The 24,821-nt window shown below is 31.9% G+C and overlaps 1 protein-coding gene across 8 annotated transcripts in view; it reads right to left on the bottom strand.

Moving 5' to 3' along the window:
* The window catches only part of LOC127735083 (uncharacterized), a 29,506-nt gene extending 5,080 nt beyond the window's left edge, over window positions 1-24,426 (bottom strand). The window contains exons 1-6 of one of the 8 annotated variants that reach the window (XM_052245177.1): window positions 24,022-24,262; window positions 8,997-9,134; window positions 4,515-4,559; window positions 3,413-3,445; window positions 1,590-1,730; window positions 687-840 (exon numbers count right to left, since the gene is read on the bottom strand). In XM_052245177.1, the coding sequence (XP_052101137.1) occupies window positions 687-840; window positions 1,590-1,730; window positions 3,413-3,445; window positions 4,515-4,559; window positions 8,997-9,086 (463 nt within the window). In that variant the 5' untranslated portion in view covers window positions 9,087-9,134; window positions 24,022-24,262. Of the gene's footprint in view, window positions 1-686; window positions 841-1,589; window positions 1,731-3,412; window positions 3,446-4,514; window positions 4,560-8,996; window positions 9,135-15,350; window positions 15,402-18,001; window positions 18,133-23,620; window positions 23,739-24,021 lie in introns of those variants that run through there. The other 7 variants (XM_052245178.1, XM_052245179.1, XM_052245180.1 and 4 more) reach the window with 7 other exon arrangements.
* Window positions 24,427-24,821: the final 395 nt, after the last annotated feature.

Genomic DNA, 24,821 nt, shown 5'->3' with positions numbered 1-24,821 from the left:
TGCTGTCTTGACATTTTTGTTTTGTAAAAAAAATTGGATCGCCACCGTCAATTATTTTAGGTATGCCATTCTTGCTTTTGAAATGCAGATAACATACCCTATTACCGGCTATTTGTACAACAGATACAATAGGTAACAAATATCAAAATTAGTGTACTGAAACGCAAACAAAAATATACGCTATAGATAGCCAAAACAATTGTTTTAATAGCAACTAGATCCTATTAATTGTATCTTCCGTACCGATAGCCAGTAATAGGCTGTGGTGGATAAAGTATATAATATTGCAAATCGTTCTGGCTGGAAGAGGCTCGAAAGGAATATTAATTTTGGCAAATTATGACCTAGTATGCAGAGAAGTTTATCGGAGGCATATGCACTAGAAGTCGTAAAAACCATGAATAGTTTTGCAGAACAAACGAAAACGGATACAATATAAGAAAGAAACCAGCCAAAACTCAGTATTATTATAAAAGATGTAAACGTTTACAGAACTAGCTACTACTGGACTGTTTCTTTTTTTTTCAATTCTGAAGCAGTGTATACGAATTACTAAATGGTAAAAATATATTTTAGCATTATAGTAGATTTTTGAGAATTTCTTTAGGTTCAATCGAAGTAAAATTATCATTGATTACTAGTACTAGATTGAACGCCTAAAGATAAAATGAAAACAACAAATTTACCTTTCCGTAAGTATAAGAATTCTAATCTTTCTTGTGCATCCTCTAAATCACCATTATCTTCTAGTTTATTTTTCTCAAACAATTCAATGGCATGTTCGATTTCTTCGATGTCTGAGCCTGTTGCCGCTTGTCGAAGATTCTCACGTATTCTTTTCTGAAACAGAGATAACCGATAATGAAACTAGTCAGGTATGCCAGATCTGGCGATGTTATTTTAAGATGCAAGTATTCAACAATCTTTAAAATATAAGATTAATCAAGAATATCAGACTTTTATTTTAGCACGCCAGACACGCGTTTCGTCTACATAAAATCTCATCATATAACTAGGGAATGAACAATTGCATTCGAATGAAACTTAGAATATATATTGAAAAAATGAAATATGTTCAACAGTCTTCGAACTCTCTAGTCACTGCTTTTTTCATGCACACGATTTAACCCAAAAGAATGTCTTAACAGGATTTCTTCGATGTCTGAGCCTGTTGCCGCTTGTCGAAGATTCTCACGTATTCTTTTCTAAAACAGAGATAACCAATAATGAAACTAGTCAGGTATGCCAGATCTGGCGATGTTATTTTAAGATGCAAGTATTCAACAATCTTTAAAATATAAGATTAATCAAGAATATCAGACTTTTATTTTAGCACGCCAGACACGCGTTTCGTCTACATAAAATCTCATCATATAACTAGGGAATGAACAATTGCATTCGAATGAAACTTAGAATATATATTGAAAAAATGAAATATGTTCAACAGTCTTCGAACTCTCTAGTCACTGCTTTTTTCATGCACACGATTTAACCCAAAAGAATGTCTTAACAGGAGCGATATCAATAATATCTTCACAAGCGGAGAAAACCTCAACGTTTGAGCATTTAAAACAAAATGACAATCTTACCTTGTATCCTTTTTCGTTGACTGGTTCCTTTACAGCCTGATTTCTTTTCCCTTTCCTAGCATTTCTGTTTCTAGCGTCTTTCTCTGTTGTAGAGTTTTTGCTACCTTTGACGGATGCATTTTTCTCCGCCACAGCTCTTTTCTGTAAATGTATATATGAAATTTAATATTGTTATATTTAAAAAAGATGGCATGTTCGGTAAAACTACATTTACATACATTGTATATCGTGTAGTATAGTTTGACTGAAAATAGCCAGTCATTGCAAAAATATGTATTAGCATTATATATAATATCCAAATATTGATGCCTTGAATATGCAAATGAATTATAAAAAAATGAATTATTACAAAATATAATGGTATATATGTGAAAAGTAATAACGTAAACAAATAAAGCTGACTGTTACTGACAATACTCTTATATAAATATACATACATACATAGCTTTATTTTAACATTTTGATAAATCTTGAATTAAAAGGGAAAAAACTCATCTTAACAATAATCGATATGATTAAAATGTACCGATATGATCAGATATCAGTGTCCCCGTTTCGCTTACAAAATACATTTTGTGTCCCCTCTTTGTTTACATTATACAGATCATGGGGCAACGCTTTGCTTTCAAAACAAAGATGGTAATAATCTTCAATCAATGAAAATACCAACGAATATTAGGCATTCCATTTACCATATTACAATACTTGAGATAAATTAAGATGCAACAATTTATAATAGTTAGAAAGTCGTTTATCATTTCAGTAATGTTGATATAACTATGAGGTTTAGTATTCAAATTAATTGTTATAACTGCTTAACTATAAGAATATCAGATAGCGACTTGTTTTTTTCTGCATGTTAAAAAGTCTTCAGTAAGACAGTAAAAAGTAAAAGTCAATTTTAGTATTTAAGTACAATATCAAAATGCATGTTAGTGAATATATCAAAACGTCCACTATAATCACGTAGAAGAAAGCCCATATACGACGGGATGTGTAGGGTTTACAGAATAGAGAATAATTGGGTTTTAAATATAGAGAACAGAGAATAATGGGTATAGCCAAGGTCATTAAACACCCCCTAGAAGAAGTAGAGAATAGTGGGCAAAATGGATAAAGAATGGAGAAAAATGGCGTAAAAATTAAAGAATAAAGAAATAAAGGACCCCCAGCTAGACCCCCATATACTGGTGACCTAATAAGCCATGTGCTACTTCAACCACTTTACAAAGTATGCGTTACCTTTACCATTGTGTAAATCCCAATACAAATACGTAAAATATATTTTGGGTCATAAAATGAAAATAACAGTTGATGAATTTGGTGTATACGAATTTCTTTTCTGAATTTACCTTCATAAGAAAGTTTCAAATCTAAAAATTGGAAAGCCAATGATGTATAATACTTGGCGACCTATATATGACGAAAATGGAAAAAAGCAAAGCAAAAACCATTTAAGGTCAACTTTGTCTGAAAGCGTTGCAGCCTTACTAGTTTATAATAATTAATAATTTCTTAATGTATTAACGGAATAATAAAGAAATATATATTTTGACCATGTTGCTACAACGAGCTGTTCTGGATTCTACCTTTTTGAAGAAGGAAAAAAAAAACGGATTCTGAGAAACTTATTTAATGGATAAAGCTTTTTGACAAAGTAATATTTTCGATATATCCGAAACTTGACACCATAGTAATATACATACAAAGAAAAATATCCCATTAGTAAATAGATCAATGTTATGGTTGCTAAACATGTATATTTCATTTGTACGACCAAAACCACACACACAAAGGAGATTTGTTCTCAAACAAATGTTTACCCATTTAGCAGCAGCTCGTCCCCCGTACAGGGCCTGTTGATGACATAAAAATAATATAACATTGTACAGTAAATAGAAAAAAAAACCAGTTGTAGCATGCACTTATACCCATGCAAATAATAAATTTACACAAAAAGTTTGCTTGTTACATGCATGTGCAGATATTTTAACTCGGGGAAAGAAGCATTGTGGACTATGTGTAAGCTTACCATCTTACACAAGTTTTACAGAGATAGTAAGAGGTAATTTACATCAGATTGTTCATAAATTACTTATCTGATATGAATTCATTATTGTGAAAATTTACAACTATAATAATTTTCATTATAATGTCACTAAATTAAATAAATAAAAAGGTACACAAGATAAATTATATCTACTACATTTGTATATGTAGAACTTTATTAAATAAAACCGCTACACCTTGGTTAAAAGCAGAGAACATAAATAAGCTTGAAGAGGTAAAAAATTGGTTGAAGGTTTGTATATGTATACACACATTGTCAATAGGTATATGTATACACATATTTCATTTGGTATATGTATACACATATGTCATTTTGGTATATGTATACACATATGTCATTTGGTTCATCGAGACTCTGGCCCTTTGGTATTTATTTAAATGGGCTATATCGGATTGGTCATATATAACGGAGTAAAATATTTTTGTAGCAAAAAATATCGATAAATAAAAAAAAAACGAAATGTCAATTTCAAATAAATAAGTAAATAAGCCGCAAATCTGTTTCATGAAAGAACTTCAAATTTTACATTAGAAGCTTTTTGTAAATAAAAGAGTTTAAATGCATCCCGAAATGCTACTTTTCTATGTTCTTAAAATGCATTAAAGTGAAAATCCGGCTTTCTTAAATATACTTTTAAAATTGGTAATTATCAATTATTTTGTTTGATAGATAAATAACTATTTACGAAAAGTATGCAACAAACATGTCAAAAGCATTGTTTCTCAACAAATTTCATGTAAAAAAAAACACCAACGAACCAGTCTAGTTTATGGTATTGATACTCGATAAACCAAATGTATCTATACAAGGAAAGCAAAGATTTGGGTTATACATTATGATGATCAGGATCTTACCGTACTGTTCTGAGTTTTAGTTGATTGACTGTCTATTTCTGAAAGCTGATTTAATACGATAACTATGTTAAAGCACTACCAATACAAATATTTACTAAATTCTATAATCTTCTAATATGCTTTTACATTTTTTCTTGCATACATGATCACGAATCGCGTTAAAGCCTCTTTTACATACATGCACATATGGATAAGAAGTTGTGTAAACCAATGACACAGGAACCATCAATAACACCACATGATGAAATGTCTCGCCCGCTTTACTGATTATGATTGATGTGTTTGAGCTTTTGATTTTGCCATTTGATAATGGACTTTCCGATTTGAATTTTCCTTGGAGTTCGGTATTTTTGTTATTTCACTTTTTATATTAGAAGTTGACGGTTTTTCTACACGAACCACATAAAATTAATATTATCTATGATCCATGTAAATAAGGTCAGGATATGATGAACCCAACAAGACGGGCATGTTACATCCCATACACCAAATATTGTTGACCTATAAAGTATTAGAATCTTAGGAACGAACTTGCAATGAAAACTTAACATTAATCAAAGAACAGACGAACACGTACATTGTTAACCTTACAATCCTTCAGTAGATCGAATATAGTGGACCTATTGCTTATAATATCTAAGAAACGGAACTAACCACGAATACGTGACAATGACCAATGAACCATGAAATGCTGTCAAGGTAAGATGAACTCTGCCAGACTAATAATCATTCCATACACCAAATGTAGTTGACCAAGGGCGTGTTTTTTTGTTCTTCGGTAGTGAGCCAGAAGATGTCCATTTCTGTTTTTTTGCATTGGGAAGATCTCCTGGCTCTCTTCTACCTCTTCATTTTAAATAGGTGGTTTAGACGGCAGAGGCACATAACAAACATGGCGTCGATAAGTCTAAATGACATTAATAAATTTATGAATGCAACTATAATATAATGTGAGCTTTGTGATGAACGTTTTTATGGTATGGCAGCCTTAGTAGGACATCCCTGTAGGGACGATAATTAAGCTGGATAAATATAAGAACTACACGGACAATAACAGTAAGGGGCCCTGACGATTATTTGATATTCTGGGGAGGGGAGGGGAGGGGAAGGACGATTTTTTGCGGATTTATTATTCATTTTAATCTGTCGCTACTGAATCATGTCTATTTTTTCAGCTCTTACCAGGCCACTATATTCATATGTGAAATCCTCCTGCCCCCCCCCCCCCCCAAAAAAATCAAATGATTTTCCCCTCATTTAACACAAGTTTAACATGTTTATATTGATTTATTGTTGGTGGCTTATTTTTAACGTCCAGTGACAAATATTCCATAGATATAGGAAGATGTGGTATGAGTGCCAATGAGACAACTCTCCATCCAAGTTACAATTTATAAAATTAAACCATTATAGGTCAAGGTACGGCCTTCAACACGGAGCATTGGCTCACACCGAACAGCAAGCTATAAAGGGCCCCAAAAAATTACTAGTGTAAAACCATTTAAACGGAAAAACCAACGGTCTAATCTATATAAAAACGAGAAACGAGAAACACGTATGAACTACATAAACAGACGACAACTACTGTAATCAGATTCCTGACTTAGGACAGGTGCAAACATTTGCAGCGGGATTAAACGTTTTAATGGTACCAAACCTTCTCCCTTTTCTGAAACAATAGTATAACATCACAACATAGAAAAAACACACTATAAAATATCAATTGGAAGGCTTAACTCAATAAAAAAACGTAAATTAACATGCATGTTCAGGAAAACACGAGTTTAAAAGTCAGGTATATAATATAAAAAAGCCTTTAAAGGAAATGTGGTATGATTGCCAATGAGGCAACTATCCACCGAAGTTCAAATGAATGGATGTAAGCAATTATAGGCAACCGTACGGTTTTCAACAATGACAAAAACCCATACCATATAGTCGGCTATAAAAGTCCCCGACATGAAAAATGATAAACAATTCAAACGAAAAATCTAACGGCCTAATTATATATAACAAAACAATTTACAAAAATTCAATATGAGTCGACAGATATGAACCAACGACAACCACTGAACTACAGACTCCTGACTTGGGACAGGCACATAAAGAATATGGCAGGGTTAAACATGTTTGTGAGCGATCAACCCTCCGCTAAACTGGGATAGTGGTGTATCAGTACAACACAAGAACAAACTGTAATTAGATTAACTCAAAAGATCGGTACGAGACTCAAAAAACAACTAATATTAAGACAATATAGACACAAAGCACCGAAATAGAAGTATTCAGTGCAGCTGATGAAAGTTTGTTCAAAGCTTATTACAACTAACACTGAAATAAATTTCCCAGATTTAAGTATCAATCAGTACACAAGCAACGGATTTAGTCATAAACAGTCTGAGAAACACCAAGACCTTGTATACCTAGTATACATGTACGTGCATATACAATTAAGGTTTTCGAAAAGTGGTGGTCCGAAGGTTTTGCCCGTCGAAATTTTGCCACAGAAATAAGTTAGGACCAGCAGAATTTCTTCAAGGACCACCAGGGAAAATGATTTTGAGAACTCTGCGATGTCTTTGCTTTATACAAAAATAATCCAGTTTTGGTCACTTTAAAAAAAGGCCGGATAGACAAGATGTCCTTTTCGATCATATGCCAGACAAACATTGACAAATTCTTGTACAGTTTAAGATTATTCCTGAAAGTCAAATGGTCGGGGCTTTAAGCCGGATTTGTTTAGCAAAATCGAGTTAGGACAACATTAAGAAAAAAATGTCACGAACACAGCGATCATTTCTTCCAAACCATTTTTCTTTGTTTTTACACGTATTGTATAATTGCATCAATGCCAAAACAGAGCACACTATATTACAGTCATGTCTATCGTATCGGAACTATTAACGTATCTTAATTTTCTAATGAATCATCGTAAACTTCATTTATGACATCCAACATAAAAAAAATCAGCTATTTAGGACGGCAAATTGAATTTTTATTTTATTGCTTTTTCTACAGAATATCTCCAGAAGAGGTCCAGATTCATTTTTTTGGACCCTTCACCAGAAGACATTCTGGAGATGTACAGAAGAGACCAATAAAACACGCCCCAATTGTTTACAGTATCTGAGATATGGACTTGACTCCGAAAACTTAACCCTGATCACTGATCCATGAAATGAAATCAAGGTCAGGTGAACCATGACTGATGGACATATAGACCTTGCAAGGATCCCATATATACCAAATACAGTTCTCCTACATGTATATCTCATAATACGTGAGAAATGCATGTAATAAAAAAGCTGTATATGCACATTTGGAAGAGATTGCAAGATTGATTCTTCTCACTAAATAAACTAACCGCGACTTATTTTTGGATATAAAACGCAAATCAGTATATATACTAAAAAATATTATATGCATGTGATGTTTTTGAATAATATTTTCATTAAATGCATATGGACACTGAACTATTTCTTTAAACAAGTAATGAAATATCAAGATTATTAACTAATACAAATAAATAATCTAGTAATATGGTCTAAGCCAAATAATAATAACCAAAACAATGCAATGCACAAAAACACTGCACCAATATCTACGTTCGGTCAGTAGTCTCACCAAAGACTTTTATAGTAGGTAATACTATTAAAATCCTTGGTCTAACCATCTCCAAAGACCCGTCCACTTCACCTACGATAGACTACATAGTAACCTGAGTGTTGTGCTTGCTCTCCGTTTGTTCTTCTGTTGTACTCATATTTTCTTCGTCGTTTTCCTTTTGGTGTGAAGATTTTGTATGCATAAATTTGATTTAAAATGAAAGATATCGTTTATTTTGCATTGTATTATACAGTTTGTTTCCATATAAGAAATCCAGGAAAAAATCAATCCTTGTATGAAGATGACAACATTTCTTGTAACTTACTTTTATATTAGTTTTTAGCAGGCTTATACAATTTTAATGAGTCAATTATTATTTTTTTTCATATTTTCTCTTAATTCTCATTGTTATTGTTTGAAAAAAAATACATCAAAGCAGAATGTTTCTCATTTTAAATTGCATTCTCTACGAGATTGAACAACGCTGTAGATTTGCTATTCATATAAATTATAGTGATTATACTTACTAGCTAAAGATTAATACGTAGCGTTAATACTACCCCTCCCCATAAAGTGCAATACGGCCAAAATAAAAAGTATGCGTGTTTACTGTCGTACGGCCTACCTTTTTTTTGGCCGCTTACCCATTTTTGTTACCATTTACCATTAAGCCGGGTTAAAACCACAATGTCTCCCCGAAAGACTCAATGTAAAAAAGTATCAACAAAATATCTCCCCTTACCTACCGGGTCAGTAATAAATTTTTCATTATGCGATAGTAAAACAAATATATATATTTTGGACTATCCTAGCATTTACTAACAATACTGATCATTTTACATTTACATGTAATAATCTACTGTAGGAATTACTCACCCTATCAAACTTATTAGGCGCCCGTTGATCTTGCGGTTGTCCACCTCTTGGAGTTTGCCCAGATGAAGATTTAGAATCACCACATCCCATGATATCGTTGAGTTAGACACTACAAGCAGTTTTTATGGGACCATAGTTCTGTAAAACAAAAGAATTAATGTAAATAAACGCATCTTTTTTTCGAGAAACATAAATGAAAATGTGGAAGTCAAAGTAAATTATGTAATTGCTTTGTTTAATTCTAATATTAGTCAAAATGTTAAGAAAAGAAATAGTGTCCAAAATAACTGATTACATGTAGTTTGGCGTTGCGTAAAACCCTCATTATCCATTATTCGCCACTGAATCTTAAATGTAGAACTGCCTACATCAAAGCTAGGAAAAAGACTTCTATTTAAACTATGGTAAATGCATGTAACAGGAGACAATAGTACTAAACCAATATGCGAAACTCCTAAATCCATTTTAAATACATACACCACGAAAGAACAGAGGAATAGCATGAACTCCGAATGCAGCGAGACCGATTATTGTCAAACATAGGAAGAGGACCCTGGTTTGAAATACTTTTTCGTTTTTTTTATCTTGACTTGCATCGTGGATGATTTAAACGTCGAAGCCTCCTCAGAAGTACATGAAAAAAATGTATCTTACTAGAAATTGTTTTGTTTGGTTTGCAAAGGTTCTCTTTACAAACACAACACATCTTTCTTTTCTAATGGTTTCTATATGAAACCTTTGAATTTTTTCGTTTAGTGATGCTTGGATCCAAATCTATTGACTATATAAGCATATTTGTTTGCAGTCAAGCACAAAAAATTCCATATACATTTAAGTATATAGCATGAGTTCGAATCCCGGCGAGGGAAGAACAAAAATTTGATTCCGCAAATTTGCAGATTTAACATTGTTGTGCTGATATTTAGAGTAATTATGAATATAATATGTGTTTTCAGTCGTGTATCACCTTCACTGCTGATCCAATGCGTGGATCTGTCGTAGACTTTTCACTTGTTTAGACGTACTTATCAAATAATTATTTCTGTGACTGAATCTTACGATCCTTTACGGCAGATAATTTAGCTGATCTGCAATCAATTCCATCTTCATGCCTAATATATCATGTACTTTGTTACAACTCTAGATTCTACTGACGAGGAAAGGTAACCGAAAGCTGAATTTTTAGTTCAGTCTAGGTGGCAGAATGGTCTAGAGCGCTGGACACAGTGCAGGCGGCGTTGTCAACATATCCCAATAGCATGAGTTCGAATCCCGGCGAGGGAAGAACAAAAATTTGCTTCCGCAAATTTGCAGATTTAAAATTGTTGTGCTGATATTTAGAGTAATTATGAATATGTGTTTTCAGCCGTGTATCACCTTCACTGATGATCCAATGGATAGATCTGTCGTAGAGTTGTCACTTGTTTAGACGTACATATCAAATAATAATTTCTGTGACTGCATCTTACGATCCTTTACGACAGATAATTTAGCTAATCTGCAATCAATTCCATATTCATGCCTAATATATCATGTACTGTGTTAATACTCTAGATTCTACTGACGAGGAAAGGTAACACTAGGCCACCGAAAGCTGATTTTTTTAGTTCAGTCTAGGTGGCCGAATGGTCTAGAGCGCTGGACACAGTGCAGGCGGTGTTGTCACGATATCCCAATAGCATGAGTTCGAATCCCGGCGAGGGAAGAACAAAAATTTGCTTCCGCAAATTTGCAGATTTAAATTGTTGTGCTGATATTTAGAGTAATTATGAATAAAATATGCGTTTTCAGCCGTGTATCACCTTCACTGGTGATCCAATGGATGGATTTGTCGTAGAGTTGTCACTTGTTTAGACGTACTTATTATATAAATGGTTCTGACCTATTTATTCAAGGACCTTTTTCTTTCTTTGAATATTACAATAAAAATATCTAGGTTTTCGGCTTCAACGTGTTTTGTCTTTAATATCTATGTCATTTTCTATCAATATTCCCGCTTAATTGATGTAGCAATAACTTTTTTTTATTAAAAGAATATCGTTCTAGAAAACGATTAAAAAAAATATTGACGTTTTTTGCTATTGCCTACAGTCTCTATTCTGTTTTAATGTTGACTATATATCTCACAGGTAATGAAATGATTGATAAAGAAAACAGATATTCAAACAACTGATGAATATTGATGTTCGTTCTTATCTAAATGAAAGGAACTTAAGTCTCACGTGTATACAATTAATTTAGTCTTTGTGTTTAATTAGATATCCGGGTGCAAATGCATAAAATGTTTATTTGACTATGACGAATTGGTTTCATAATTAGATTAAAAAAGACCACAGAATGCATGTTTAATGCAAATCGTGCTACACTGAAAGTACAAAAATAAAAGGATCTTATGATTGGAGTTTATTTCGATTTTTTTTTTGGAAGTTCATCGGCCGTCGGAATGTTGGAACGAAGATAACCGTTAGTGTAAAAAAAAAATTTTGTTTCCGAACTTAAATTATATAGTGAATAAAGATAGTGAGTATATTTTCTCTAAGAATGGGGTGTATATATTGCATCTAACTTAAGGTGGTTGCTCATTGCTATCCCGACTACCTTAAAAATTTTAAAACAGCAACAGGTAGCTATATTCGGCTGATTTACAAGAAAAAAAACCCAATTTCTTGAGTAACCCCAATCAGTGTTGGACTCTGAATAACCATAGATAAAAAGTAATCTTAGAACAAACTGCATACGTTTCAAAAATAATGATAACATAACAGTTTGATTTTTGTTCAAACAAAAGAAAGAAGATTCGAAACTTCGAAACTTCGAAACTTTTTTTTTTACATTACATGCATCAGATAAGCTGTAAACATATAAAATTATGTCTACGGCCTATATTGAGAATCTGTTAATTTACCTCTAGATGGGTTTATATTTTGACCATGTTTTAGTTTTAAGAAACGTTTTTTTTTCACATCTTGTCACAGTAAAAAGCCTAAGAGTAATGATAGAAAACTCCAATTGATAAACAAAAATAAAAAAAACCCAGATATATGTTTGAAAGTAACATTGAACACCTTGCTATACATGTACAATATAGAATAATGAGATATTTTGAATGATTGCCAATGAGATAACTAGCCTTCAGCCTTCAGCCTTATGTGGTTCATAAGTGTTTCTCGTTTCTCGTTTTTTATATAGATTAGACCGTTGGTTTTCCCGTTTGAATGGTTTTACACTAGTATTTTTTTGGGCCCTTTATAGCTTACTGTTCGGTGTGAGCCAAGGCTCCGTGTTGAAGACCGTACTTTGACCTATAATGGTTTACTTTTATAAATTTTGACTTGGATGCAGAGTTGTCTCATTGGCACTCATACCACATTTTCTTATATCTATATTCAGAGTTCAAATGAAATGGATGTAAGCAATTATAGGCCACCGTACGACACTCAACAGTGAGAAAACCCCATACCGCATAGTCGTATATAATATAAGCATGGTTTTATACTCTTTAAGGTTGCACTTTGTAAATACAGCTGTTTCTCAAACCACGCCTCTTTTGGGGAGATATATAATATTCATAGATATGTTAATTTGTTAACGTACTGGTTCCCATTTATGATCTCTGTGTTTCATTTCATAGAGACATCACTTGGGAATGTAACCAGTATAGAAAAACATGGTAGCGCCTAAATTTTAATTCTTAGGAGGTCCAAAAATGGAGGTAAGGGTAGTATAGAATTTTAGTATAAGTTTAAACTCTTAGAAGTTCAGGGCATATAAATGTTGAAAATATGCCGCACAGCCCTATATTTTGACCTTTGAATAAAATAGTAGTGCATATAAACTTTCCGTTCTAGGATATTATTTTTCACGAAACTTCATAGTAAAAGTGTCACAGTTTTAGCCGCAAAGGGAGTTCCTATGGGAAATTGCATTGTCTATATTTACAGAATTGCAACCTATTAAGTGTATCCCATTTCTTTACAAAGTATGTTTTATAATATATCATAATATTTGTTCGTTAATTTTTATAATTGATATTCAAGTTAAACATTATTACATAAAAGAGAGAATAGTTTAATGTTGGGAGGCGGCTTCAAACTTCGTTATAGATCAAGGAAACGCATTGGAGCATTCAGTACATAGTTAATAGTTCAAGGTCTATTCACAAAAGTTTTTTTTTTATATCATTTTAATACATGCAAGCAAATTCATTATCAAAAACGAACAACACGTTAATTACTCTATTTTCTAGATGCATCATAAAACAAGTGTTAAGAAGAGCATTTGTTTGTTGGGTGCCATGGTAATAATACCATTGATTTTGTTATCCCTAACAAATAATTCTGTGTGATGCAGTTTATATTGGGTTTTGATATCAATTGTAGTCGTTCATTAGAACCATGACAACTCAACATCGAAGATATGTGATTATTGCAGATCTTTAACTTTATAAGATTAATACTACTGTTAATACTTTCTGTTTGTATGTGTTTGACATAGGCATAAAGCGGTATTCAGTTAAAGAGGCTTACAGAAAAGGCCTTTAAGATAAGATGAGGTTTTTTTTCCAGTGATGAATTTCTATGTTCTTGTTTCATTGAGTTTGTGTGTGTTTGATTTTATTAGTTCACCTGACCCGAAGGGTCAAGTGATCTCTCATCACTTGGCGTCCGTCGTCGTCCGTTAACTTTAACACAAATATTCTCCTCTGAAACTGTTGAACCAAACTTGGTCACAATCATCATTGGGGTATCTTGTTTTAAAATAAGTCCGATGATCCCGCTTGCTAAACAAAATAGTCGATATGGGTAAAAATAGAGCACAGGGTTAAAATGCAAAATTTGTCTCTTTTCTTGAAAACCGATATAGGAAGAGAAAATCTGAAAGGGCTAACATTTTAAGAATGTTGATATCTATCTACTGTTCATTTACATCAAAACTGTCAGACGACTTCTTATAGGGGTTATTGCCCTAAAATGACAAATTTTACCATTTTATTTCATTTTTGTCTATTAGCTTGAAAACTATAATAGTTAGATTGAAATTGTTAATAGCAAAGAATGAGCAGCAAGACCAGATCTACAAAGGAGTCAAACATGCCGAAATCGTCAGTCAACTATGTATAAAGCCAATAAAAACTTCCTGTGTTGCCCGACACTGTGCAAAGTTTTTGGAGAACCACGCAGATTTAAATTTTCTATCCTGTTCCTTACCTGGAAGAAGAAGAACTCATTGTTGTAGTTCATGCCCTTAAATAACGATTTTTACCATTGCTTTGAAATTTTATCTTTTATCTAAAATCTTTTAGAGATAAAGAGAAACTTTACATTGGAAAATGATCAGCAAGACAAGACCTACAAATAGGTCAACATTGTCGAAACCGTCAGTATACTTTTACAGTAGATATTGCTTTAATTAAATATTTTATCATTTTTTTTTTTGCGATTTTGCCAATTATCTTGAAAACTAAAGAAGATAGAGAGAAACTGTAAGCAGCAAGACCGGTCATCAAAAATAGGTCAACAAAGCTAAAATTGTCAGTCCACTTCTTATAGGTGTAACTGTCGGCCTGAATGATGGTTTTTACCCATTTTGTGTTTTGGAAAAACACTAAAGTATATAGTGTTAAAATTAACAGACAAAATGATCATAAATTAAAGATCAACAAGATACACATAGATTTTTGAGTTACCTCTGTTTATCTTGGAAGACATATTGTGATTATTTTTTGTATTCTTTACCATATACAAGACTAACGATTTGATAAAATAAAGGACAAAACCAGAATCGGCAGCCTGCAGATGTACTTATTATACTGCAGAGGTCTCTAATTTTATCAAACCAGATATCATCCTAATTCAAGTCTCAAAGTTCTATCCATTGACCCAATGCATTTAAATGGGTTCTTAACATAATGAAAGATATTTAAAATTCACTTTGCATTTACTAGTATGACACTTCAATATTAATTTTATTTGTATTTGCAATTTTTTAAGTATCATTGAGGCCTTTAATAATAAAAAAAAAACAAGCATAGAAGGAAGCAGTCTACACGACATTAAAAACAAATTGAATAAAAAAGTGCAGTTTTCACATAAAAAAAGTAATTAATACTCTAGATAGCGACACCGTAATGTAACCACGGTAATTTAAGTTCGTTTAAAAGATTTAATTAACTAACTGAGATGCTCGCTTCATTAACTTTCAATTGTACAAGAATGATATCCATGTCATAACGGAATTAAAATAACATATATTAAATCTTAAATCTTACATAATTATCCTCACATGGAATATTAAAATGCCTTTTTTTAGTCTAAATTGGAATTAAACAAAGCATTTTGCACCAAAACTACTTACATTTAATGGTCTCAATTACTGAACCTCATCGAAAATGTTCTACTGCCAGTCTCATTGTTGTCAGTAGTTACTTCTATGCACGACGTCACAAATAGATATATTGAACGTCACAATGAAGATTATAGAAATTAAAGTTAAAGTAACGTTATTTCGTTTCTAAATCTCTTTTATTTTATGTTTAATGATTCTGGTCTGTATTTTGTAAATGAAATGCTCTTTTATTTTATGTTTAATGATTCTGGTCTGTATTTTGTTAATGAAATGCTTTTCTTTAACAAAATACAGACCAGAATCATTAAACATAAAATAAAAGAGATCGCATCATCGAAACATTTATCATAAATCGGAAAAAAACAAAAGAAATTGTAAATATTTCGGATGTCCTGTTCTGTAATTTATGCTGTGAAGAGAATTAACTCCTATTACCATGATTATCTCTAAAACAGTTAAACCTGGGACCGATTCATATATTAGTCCCAATTTAAACCAATTGGAAACTATGGAAAACACTTTCGATAGAATTTAGTGTTTGAACCAAATTTGCATTGGCCTTGGTTCTATAAAGAACACATAACCGTCCCCTTAGAAGACCATTTTGTAAAATTTGTATTAGTGGCGTTTACATCGCATTTTATTTTATTCATAAAAAAAGCCGGCGAGTAAGCAAGGCAGGCTAATCTTTCATTACAGAAAACCAGGCAGCTCTCAGTACGAGAGGTAAGCAGCTCTTACATATAATTAGCTCGGAACCCAGTCAGTTGTCAGTACACAGAGCCACTCTGTATAGGAAGTAGAATACCAGTTCAAGAAGTCGGGTACGTAGGTCAGAGTTTACTTTTAATCATTTTAGCCGGTAGTTCTCTGTTCAGGACGTATTGTAGCTAATAGTTTATGAACAGGAAATCTTCCAGAACTTGAAGCCATGTAGTTTTCGGTATTAGAATCCATGTAGTTTTGGGTACAGAGAAGCCAGGTATCTCTTAGTAAAGAAAGCCGGGCGTTTTTGAGAAAAGGATGCTTGGTAGCTTCCAATACACGAAGCCGAGGAAGACTGTTAGTTTCGAGAATAAAGCCAGATAGTTTTTAGTATACAGTGATATGAATAAAATGAGACGTGGGGGTATATACGTCAATGGAACCGTTATCACTCGTTACAAAAAAAAAACCCAAAAGATACTTTGAGGTTAGTACACGATCTTTTAGATACGAGTATAAAGAGGCAGATAGTTCTCTGTATAGGAAGCCACGTATCTTTCGAAATAGGAAACTGAGTAGCTCTATATTTATGAAGCTAAATTATTCTTTATACAAAAAGTCCGTACGCTGTCCGTAACCAGAAGCTGTTTAGTTGCCAAAGTAAATGTTATAGGATTGTATGCGGCTAGTTTCTAGTGTTATCTCTATACTGGTTTTGTCTGTTTTAAGTTCTCAAGTTTCAGATTTGTCTGATGGATTGCTCCTCATGATTAGGTCATTCTGTTTCCCTTATTTTGTTTTACCAATATTCTTATATCCGAATCTGATATTTAGTCAAATAATTCCTTCGAGTAAGGCCTATCTACTTTCCTGTTTATATAGTGATTTTTTTTATTTCAATTTTTCATTTTGGAAGAACTAATTTATCAATAGCATCAACATACATATTATATTTCTTTGCATGCAATTTGAGTTATTTCATGCTGGATTCATTCTGTATTTTCGTATGTTTCAGGCTTCCCATACTAAGCTTTACATTTTTATTTAATTGTTATACTCAGCAGTAATGAGTCTTATTTAGGGTTGATCCTATAATTCTAATATGGGTTATACTTAACCACAACGGAACATATCCCTGCAAATAATTTGAATACATGCATTTTTTGCATATCCCGGAAAAAATAAAAACTTCCATATACCCCTAACAACTATTAGCACTTATGTCTTATTCTCTGTGAATTGTAAATCAGAAACATTTGTTTTGGTTGAATACTGTCATTTCATATTTGTATAACTAGTATGCATGGTATAGATTTCATAAGCTGTTTGGTATATAGAAGAGCCACCACGTGGAGTTCTACATTTAAACTATTTTGGACCGTTTTCACCTAGCTATAGAGCTATCAGGAGAACTTGTCCTAGAGGTGCCAGGAAACAGTTCTTGTCAGATTTTAAGAGAAAAAAGAACTGATCCCAACTGTATGAAGTTTGACCCACCGTTAACCCTAGTTTAACCCACCAGTTTCACCCGTAAGTACATGTATATTAAATCAGGATTTGTTAGGAAAGTCAGTGATTCCCATGACGACTCTTTGGAGAGATTTCCCTAACAAGGGAGCAGTACCATATCGACTTTGATACATTGGAATCTTAAGTGAACCATTTGTCATTCCCTAATTTTGGTACTCCCATGACAACCCTTTTCTTGGTATCCCCATGATGCACTCATTCATCATTTTCTTACGTCTCAAGCTGAGGACAACACAAGTAATCACTGCTATTATAATAAAATGAGAATGAAAAAGTATGAACACATACGTTGTATAATTGCCCGAAGAGCCAACTTTGCAATATTCGTTTGGAAAAATTAGCAACATACATGTAGCATGTTAAAATACTACTTTCGTGACTCTTCGTTAAAATAATAGGACATAAATACACAAAAACTACATTACCTCTAAGTGAAATAGAGAATTCAAATATCACCATAGAAAGTATTCCTCTTTCAATATGTCAAAAACTTTGATAGATGTGGTATTAATCCAAGACAAATTGTACATACAAACATTACATTATACATTCAGATCTTGAGTTAAATGTTAAAACTTGATAACACTTCAGTTCTTTTCAGTTAAACGTGAAAGTTCAATAGTGTTAAGATTTAAATGCAGATAGCACTTTAATTTATACTTTAATAAATAGAAACGAAGAAACATTCATTTTTTATCTGTCACAACTATTATGTGATATTTAAAATATTTTTAATAATTGTCATGTTCAGTTGTATAGGGATCACAGTTGAGAACATAGAATGAATGGAAAGAACGCATACGAACAACTAATCGATACCCAATTTATGTTTGTGATATTTGAATGAATATTTTAAATCGTTGATTAAATGATTTCTCAAAAAGCAATATGACCTTAACTTTATTCCAGTATTAGAATTGTTTCTGTATTTTAAACTCTTGCTATGTTTTGTAAGCAAAGTACCTCTTAGAGCTTTTAATACCATTTTATAAGTCCATAAAATTACACTTTCAATTTTAGCAATCTATAATCTATAGTTCCGAATAATATAATCTTTTCCTCTTAAAAATTTACAAACGCACATTTTACAATTTGTTTTAGTTGCGATGTATCTAAAGCTGTTGAAATACTGTTGTAATTGATTAATGGAAAAGTTGGAAATCGATAGATGTTTTCATTAGGATTTCTAGTGGAATTTCATTACTTGTGTAAATATTAAACTTTTATTAGAATATCAGAAATCATATGCCACTTTACTAAAATCCTTTGTTCAAAAGAGTTCTGTTTGTTAAGGGGTTTGCGTGATAAGATATAGCAACCGTGTTATTGAAAACGTAAATGTAAGAGTCGGTTTCGAATGTGAAATAATCCTTATTGTAAACATATTTTATTAATGAATATTTCATGCATAATACTATAAGAAACAAGAACGAAGTATACTAGTAAATGAATAAAAAACAAAATGGATTAGGAAACAAGAGTAGTGTTCTTATTATTATTCAAATAATTCTTGATCTCTTGTTTTTTTCTTTCTTTCTATTTAGTGGAATTAACTCACATACAAACTTTTTACAAACACTGCATTTAACACCTAGCACAAATGTAATACTACATCAAGAAATCAAGGCAGTGTCCGGGTTTTTTACCAGCCATATATACATGGATCACATCCAAAACTACGTATATTTCGATTATCCTCATGTAAGATTAAGCGATATGAGTGAAAATCTAAAAAAGGAATCGCTATCCGTCATACAGATGTATGAAATATTTGCCACTGGACGTTTCAATGCGCATAATAATGATTATAATTTGATTGCCGTATTTCATTTTGCTTTTCATGTTTATGTGTTTGCTATTTTGTATATAAGTACTAGTTTGCCAATTCTTCGGTACAAATAACTCACTGCTCATTTATAATATGCAAACGAATGTGAATTTTGACAGCTAGAGTATTGATATGACGTAAATCTACGTGAAAGCGAGGTGAATTTAAATAAATGAAGGTGAAATCTTTTTTTGAGAACTAGAATGAAATGATTTAGTATTTTTTTTATAACTTCTATTTTCAATGGAGTAAAATTCAACAAACACAACGGTAGTTAATGCAAACATTTATTATAATTTACAAATTGTACAACCACGCCTTCATAAATCATATTTGAAGTACAATTTAGATTATATTAACGATTCAAGTACCGTTCAAATATCAAACCTTTACCAAAAAGTTTTACATTATTTCTGTATCAGATAAAAATTGTCAAGGATAGGATAAAAATAAAGAGTGAGCTTCCGAAATAGCGGACACCATTAAAATGAATAAGTTGAAACAACTCCCTTGTAGAATATCCGTAAGGGTTGTAATTCTGTATAACTACGGATCACGGTCCTTTGGAAGGATGGATACCCCTGTTCCACTGTCAACCAAACATGAAAAAGATTTTCAAAAAGATAGTCATATCCTATTCTTATTCTTAAAACAAAAACAAACCAAAAATTTTTTTTTCAGAAAGGTATTTATATTCTGTTTAATATATTGTCAACTGAGAATCTTCGAAAGTGCATTTTATTCTTATCTGTAACAAACCAAGAGTAGAAAAGGTATAGAGAGTAGCTAGTCCAAAAAGAAAAGGTTTCGACGAAGCATGTCCTACTCTATAACAAAGATAATAATAGCTCTTTGATATTCTGTTTGAATGTCAAGCAAGGTTCTGACGGAAGATAGTCATACTGCACTCTAATCTAGAATCAAGATAAAAATACTGCTTTTGATAATAATTTCCGGTTTCAGCGGGAAAACAACTTTAGTCCAACAAATAGTTAGAGCTGTTAAATTACAGACAGAAACAAGTGACAAAAAATAGCTAACTAAAGTCTAAAAGGAAAAATACACAGCCTTACAATGAATAGGAAATTAACAGTGGTAAATTTTCTACTCCAAAGTTTTGGCAAAATGAAGGCCTCTTTATAGTTTATCACATAAATCAAAAATCGATTTTAAGTTTGCTTTGTAGAAAGACACAGTAAGTTCTTTCAAAGAATAAATAACTATCTATATCTAATTTTGTATTAACATTTTTGGACTTTATCTGTTATTTAATCTGGCCTGCGTTCGGTATTTAAGCTACCCCATGATGGTTATAATCGTAGTTCAGATAAAATGTAAACAATAATGTCTATTATCCAACTTATTTTGATCCAATTATTGGCAAATAAAGTAACAAAGGACAAAGTTTTCATTTATAATCTACTGTTAAATCCACTCAAATATTTTTACAAGCATTTAAGCGACACATATTTTTGAATGTTGGAAATTATTATGCATATGTATATTGCTATCGTCCTTTTGCAGTATAGGACTACAGTTAACTCATGTTTCTTATTGTTTATATTTTATGGGATTAAATAAAAACAATATTATTCAAACAACGGGTAGAAACTTTTACAGTATTTTCTTAAAATATTGTATTACATTTATTTGAGCATATAATATGAAAATAATAAATCTATTAAAATAGCAGTTTTTAGCAAAGTTTACGCATTTATATAATTCGGTAATATATCGGAAACACATCAATATGTTGTTGGAACCTTCTGAAGTTCACGTACACACATAAATCTGTGATACTGTGAATCAAAGTATAAACAAGGAGGTTGTATATGGTATAAAGATGAAGAACTTTTAGAAAATAGCACTAGCGTGAAACACGCTTGAGGGAAAATTGGTCCTTTCTCTTTGACACCGAAACTGGAGGTGTCGCACCACCAATTCAACCACTCACATTTAGAACACATGTAAAAGTAGCCCTACCATGACAAAATACAGTGTTTTTGATGATGATGGTTACTCAAACTAGCAAATTATGCAAATGAATTCACTGGAATGAAACTTTTTTCCGAGTGAGAAATATATTTTGACCATTTGAGCCCAAATTTACTTGTGCATGAACTTGCATCACACTTTTGGGTTAGATGCGTTAAATAGTATGCTAATTAAATTTTTCAGAAAACCAGAGTGTTATTTGTAGTAGTGCGGGACTTCCAGAACAGAATATGTCACTGCAAGACTTTAAACTTGGTTGAAAATTGATAAATGTATAATTCAGAATATATATGGTTTTCATGAAGTTTAGCTTAAGGTGAAAAATAGCAATGAAAATTAAAAATAAACGTTGGATATATTGGGATTTTGAATTGGTGGTGTGACACCTAGTGCATCACTAGGGGTTTCCAAAATGACGAAACACGTCAAAGAATTCAGATGGCCTAAGCCCTAATAAATTCTCCAATTTTCCTACGACACTGTGAACCTGAATTAAAAGCCGGAAGAAGGGATTACTTTTTGAAGTGAAATTACTGAAGTTTAATGTCAAAATCTAATTCATTTACAGCTTTGAAATGATGAACATAATGAGCTTTTGGATTAATAGGATTGTTATTTCGTTTTATGAGTTGAAATACTGAAAAAGGCTGTTATAACATATTATAGAAATACATACGATACATAAACTATAAGAACAACAAATACTTATGACAAAAGTTGTAGTAAGTATTATTAATCATTTTTAAAATCTTTAACAAAACATATAGCAGATAAATGCATGATAATAATTCCTCATTTGACGCAAAAAGACAACAAGCATTATTTTTAAAAGGATTATTATCGTATATAATAGCTTTATACAACTGTACAAAGTCGTGTAGATGCACAATATGCACTGAACTCAGGAATTATATGATTAATTTTTGTCAGGTAAAGATCAAAAGCTTACAGGTGAGAATTACGTGCTGACTAGAGTTAAGTTGATGGTTATTTGATAGTACCACTTTAATGAAAAAGTCAGCGATTTTGAGATATATGATAGTAGAAAATTCAATTTAAACTTGTTTAGTATGGGTATTATTGGCAATAACGCTTTGAAGGACTACTTGTTTGTGGATTTACACTAACATGTTATAGAATAGTAATGTACAGATGCGTATTATTTAACAGCTCTGACATTACACGCATTTTAAAATGTATTGAAGAAAAAGACTAAAATTCAAATCTACTTTCAGTTTCAATTGCAATATTTTGATAAGATATTGCTTTCTGTATTTCTTAATTAAAATATATCTTCAACATCATTACACCCTGTGTCTGTTTTATATATGAGGGTCTGAATGGGGTTTACAGAATAGAAAATAATAGGCAAACAGTGCAGATTAACGGGGATAAAAAAGAAGAGAAAAATGGACACAAAAAATATAAAGAATCGAGAACAATGGGGTGCTAAAATATAAAGAATAGAGAATAATGATAAAAAATAAAAAAATTAGATAAAAATGGGCTAAAAAATTAAGGAATACAAAAATGAAGTACCCCCCTCCCCCGACCTTCATATGTGTATGCTGTGCCCCTTGAAGTCATGTCATATAGATTTTCTGAAATTTTTGTTCAATTTTTTTGAAATGCTGTTTTGAAGACGTAAAAATTAGATATAGACCGTGAATTTCATCGACTGATCATTTGTCTATACGAGACATATTTTTGCAAGAAGGTCACAAGTTGAGTTCAAAACATGCAAACCTAAGTCTCAAATGAAGAAAAGAAAGAAACACACACCTGAAAGACTGAGATATGTACAAATTTATTAAATGGCTGAGAATTAACCTTATGACATATTCTGATAAAGTATGCTATAGAAAAACGATAACCAAAGACCACAAAGCACATAAACAACTGTCGTATTTATACTTTGAAGCCATTAAGACCCTTAAATAGAAAGAAATGTACAAATAATCTAAAGATATTGAAGATTTGCCACTATTTAAGTGTATTGTCCAGGATCAATTTGTTTCTAGAAAACATAGCAAGACCACACTTGTTTGTTCCACATAGCTACATAAAGATATATTAAAAGTCTTCTCCGTTAATACCAAAATTTTGTCTGCCGTACAAAGAACGGAAATAAAACCAGTCCCAATAGTTATATTTTTAATTGAAACTTTTTTTTTCTTAAAGTAACATTCGCATAATGAAAACAGAAGTAGATATAACTTACACAAAAGGGATAGAGTCCTCCGTCTGAATACACAAAAAGACTGTGTTATTTTGACACTCACACAAAAACAAATCACTTCTCCTGTTTCCGGAACATTAATTTTTTGTTTGAATTTCATGTTTATTTAACGGAAAACTATTTATAAAACATTTACCTGGATATCTAATCATATTTTGACTTTTTAAATTGATTCATTTTTTTTAATTATCTATAAGCATGTGTATTCGTTTTCTCATGCATTTATATACAGAATTAAGCAAATATTTATTTCAAACACAATCTTGAGGAAATACATTCATGTTCCCAATTAATATAATACCCAGATTTGTAATGTAACGGGTGTGTCTTAAATATTTCATGAAAAAATGTTCAAATATAAGTTGAAACTTGAAAGGACTTACCTTTAGTCTTATTCATAAATCCCTTGGTCTTTAAAACCTACGTTAATAGGTGTAGATTATTCCGTCTCTAATTCTTTTAATTTTGTATATGAATTTCACATCAATTATGACTTGTGATAATTGGATATAGAAAGCTGTTCGAACAAAAATCGGTGCGCCAGTTCAAGTGTGATATGAATGTTGTATATCGCTTTCCCTCGCAACGGAGATATCAATACTTTGACAGTAATATCGTATGTTGTTTACTCTTAGTGATTCAGTCGTGTGAAGCGAACAGTCAAAATACTCTCACTTACGGCTGCTATTTAACGTTTTCTATAGATTTTTTCTACAATGGAATAAATGCAAACGTTTAGAAGTCTTTTGAACGGGCATGTCACGGGGTGTGCAGTTTTTTACCTGGCTAAAATACGATTTGATTAAAATTATTTGTTTACTTTCACGATGATTGATCGACACAAATTAAACACCAGATAAACAAAGAGCTATTTGCACTTGTTTAGTTGATACTTGATAAAATGAACCTATTAAAATGTTCAAATAGGCTTAACTAAAACAGTAAATATAAACAAGAAAATAGAAGTGACTTTACCAGACTGAGAATTTTGGAATGTTATGTATGCTGATGAGTTAAAACTATCACCAATATACTCGGACAAAAGATAAATAGCAACAGTAAACTTTATAAGACCAATGTTAACAGACACAAATTGACAAACAAAACATGTTATAGGCTATCCATTGAAAGAAAACATAATGCAATGTCTAATGGTACAAGCATTAGAAATTGATTGACGGCT

This window comes from Mytilus californianus, unplaced genomic scaffold (genome assembly GCF_021869535.1).
Source record: "Mytilus californianus isolate M0D057914Y unplaced genomic scaffold, xbMytCali1.0.p SCAF_3, whole genome shotgun sequence".
Lineage (NCBI taxonomy): Eukaryota > Metazoa > Mollusca > Bivalvia > Mytilida > Mytilidae > Mytilus > Mytilus californianus.
This window is presented reverse-complemented; position numbering and strand designations above follow the sequence as displayed.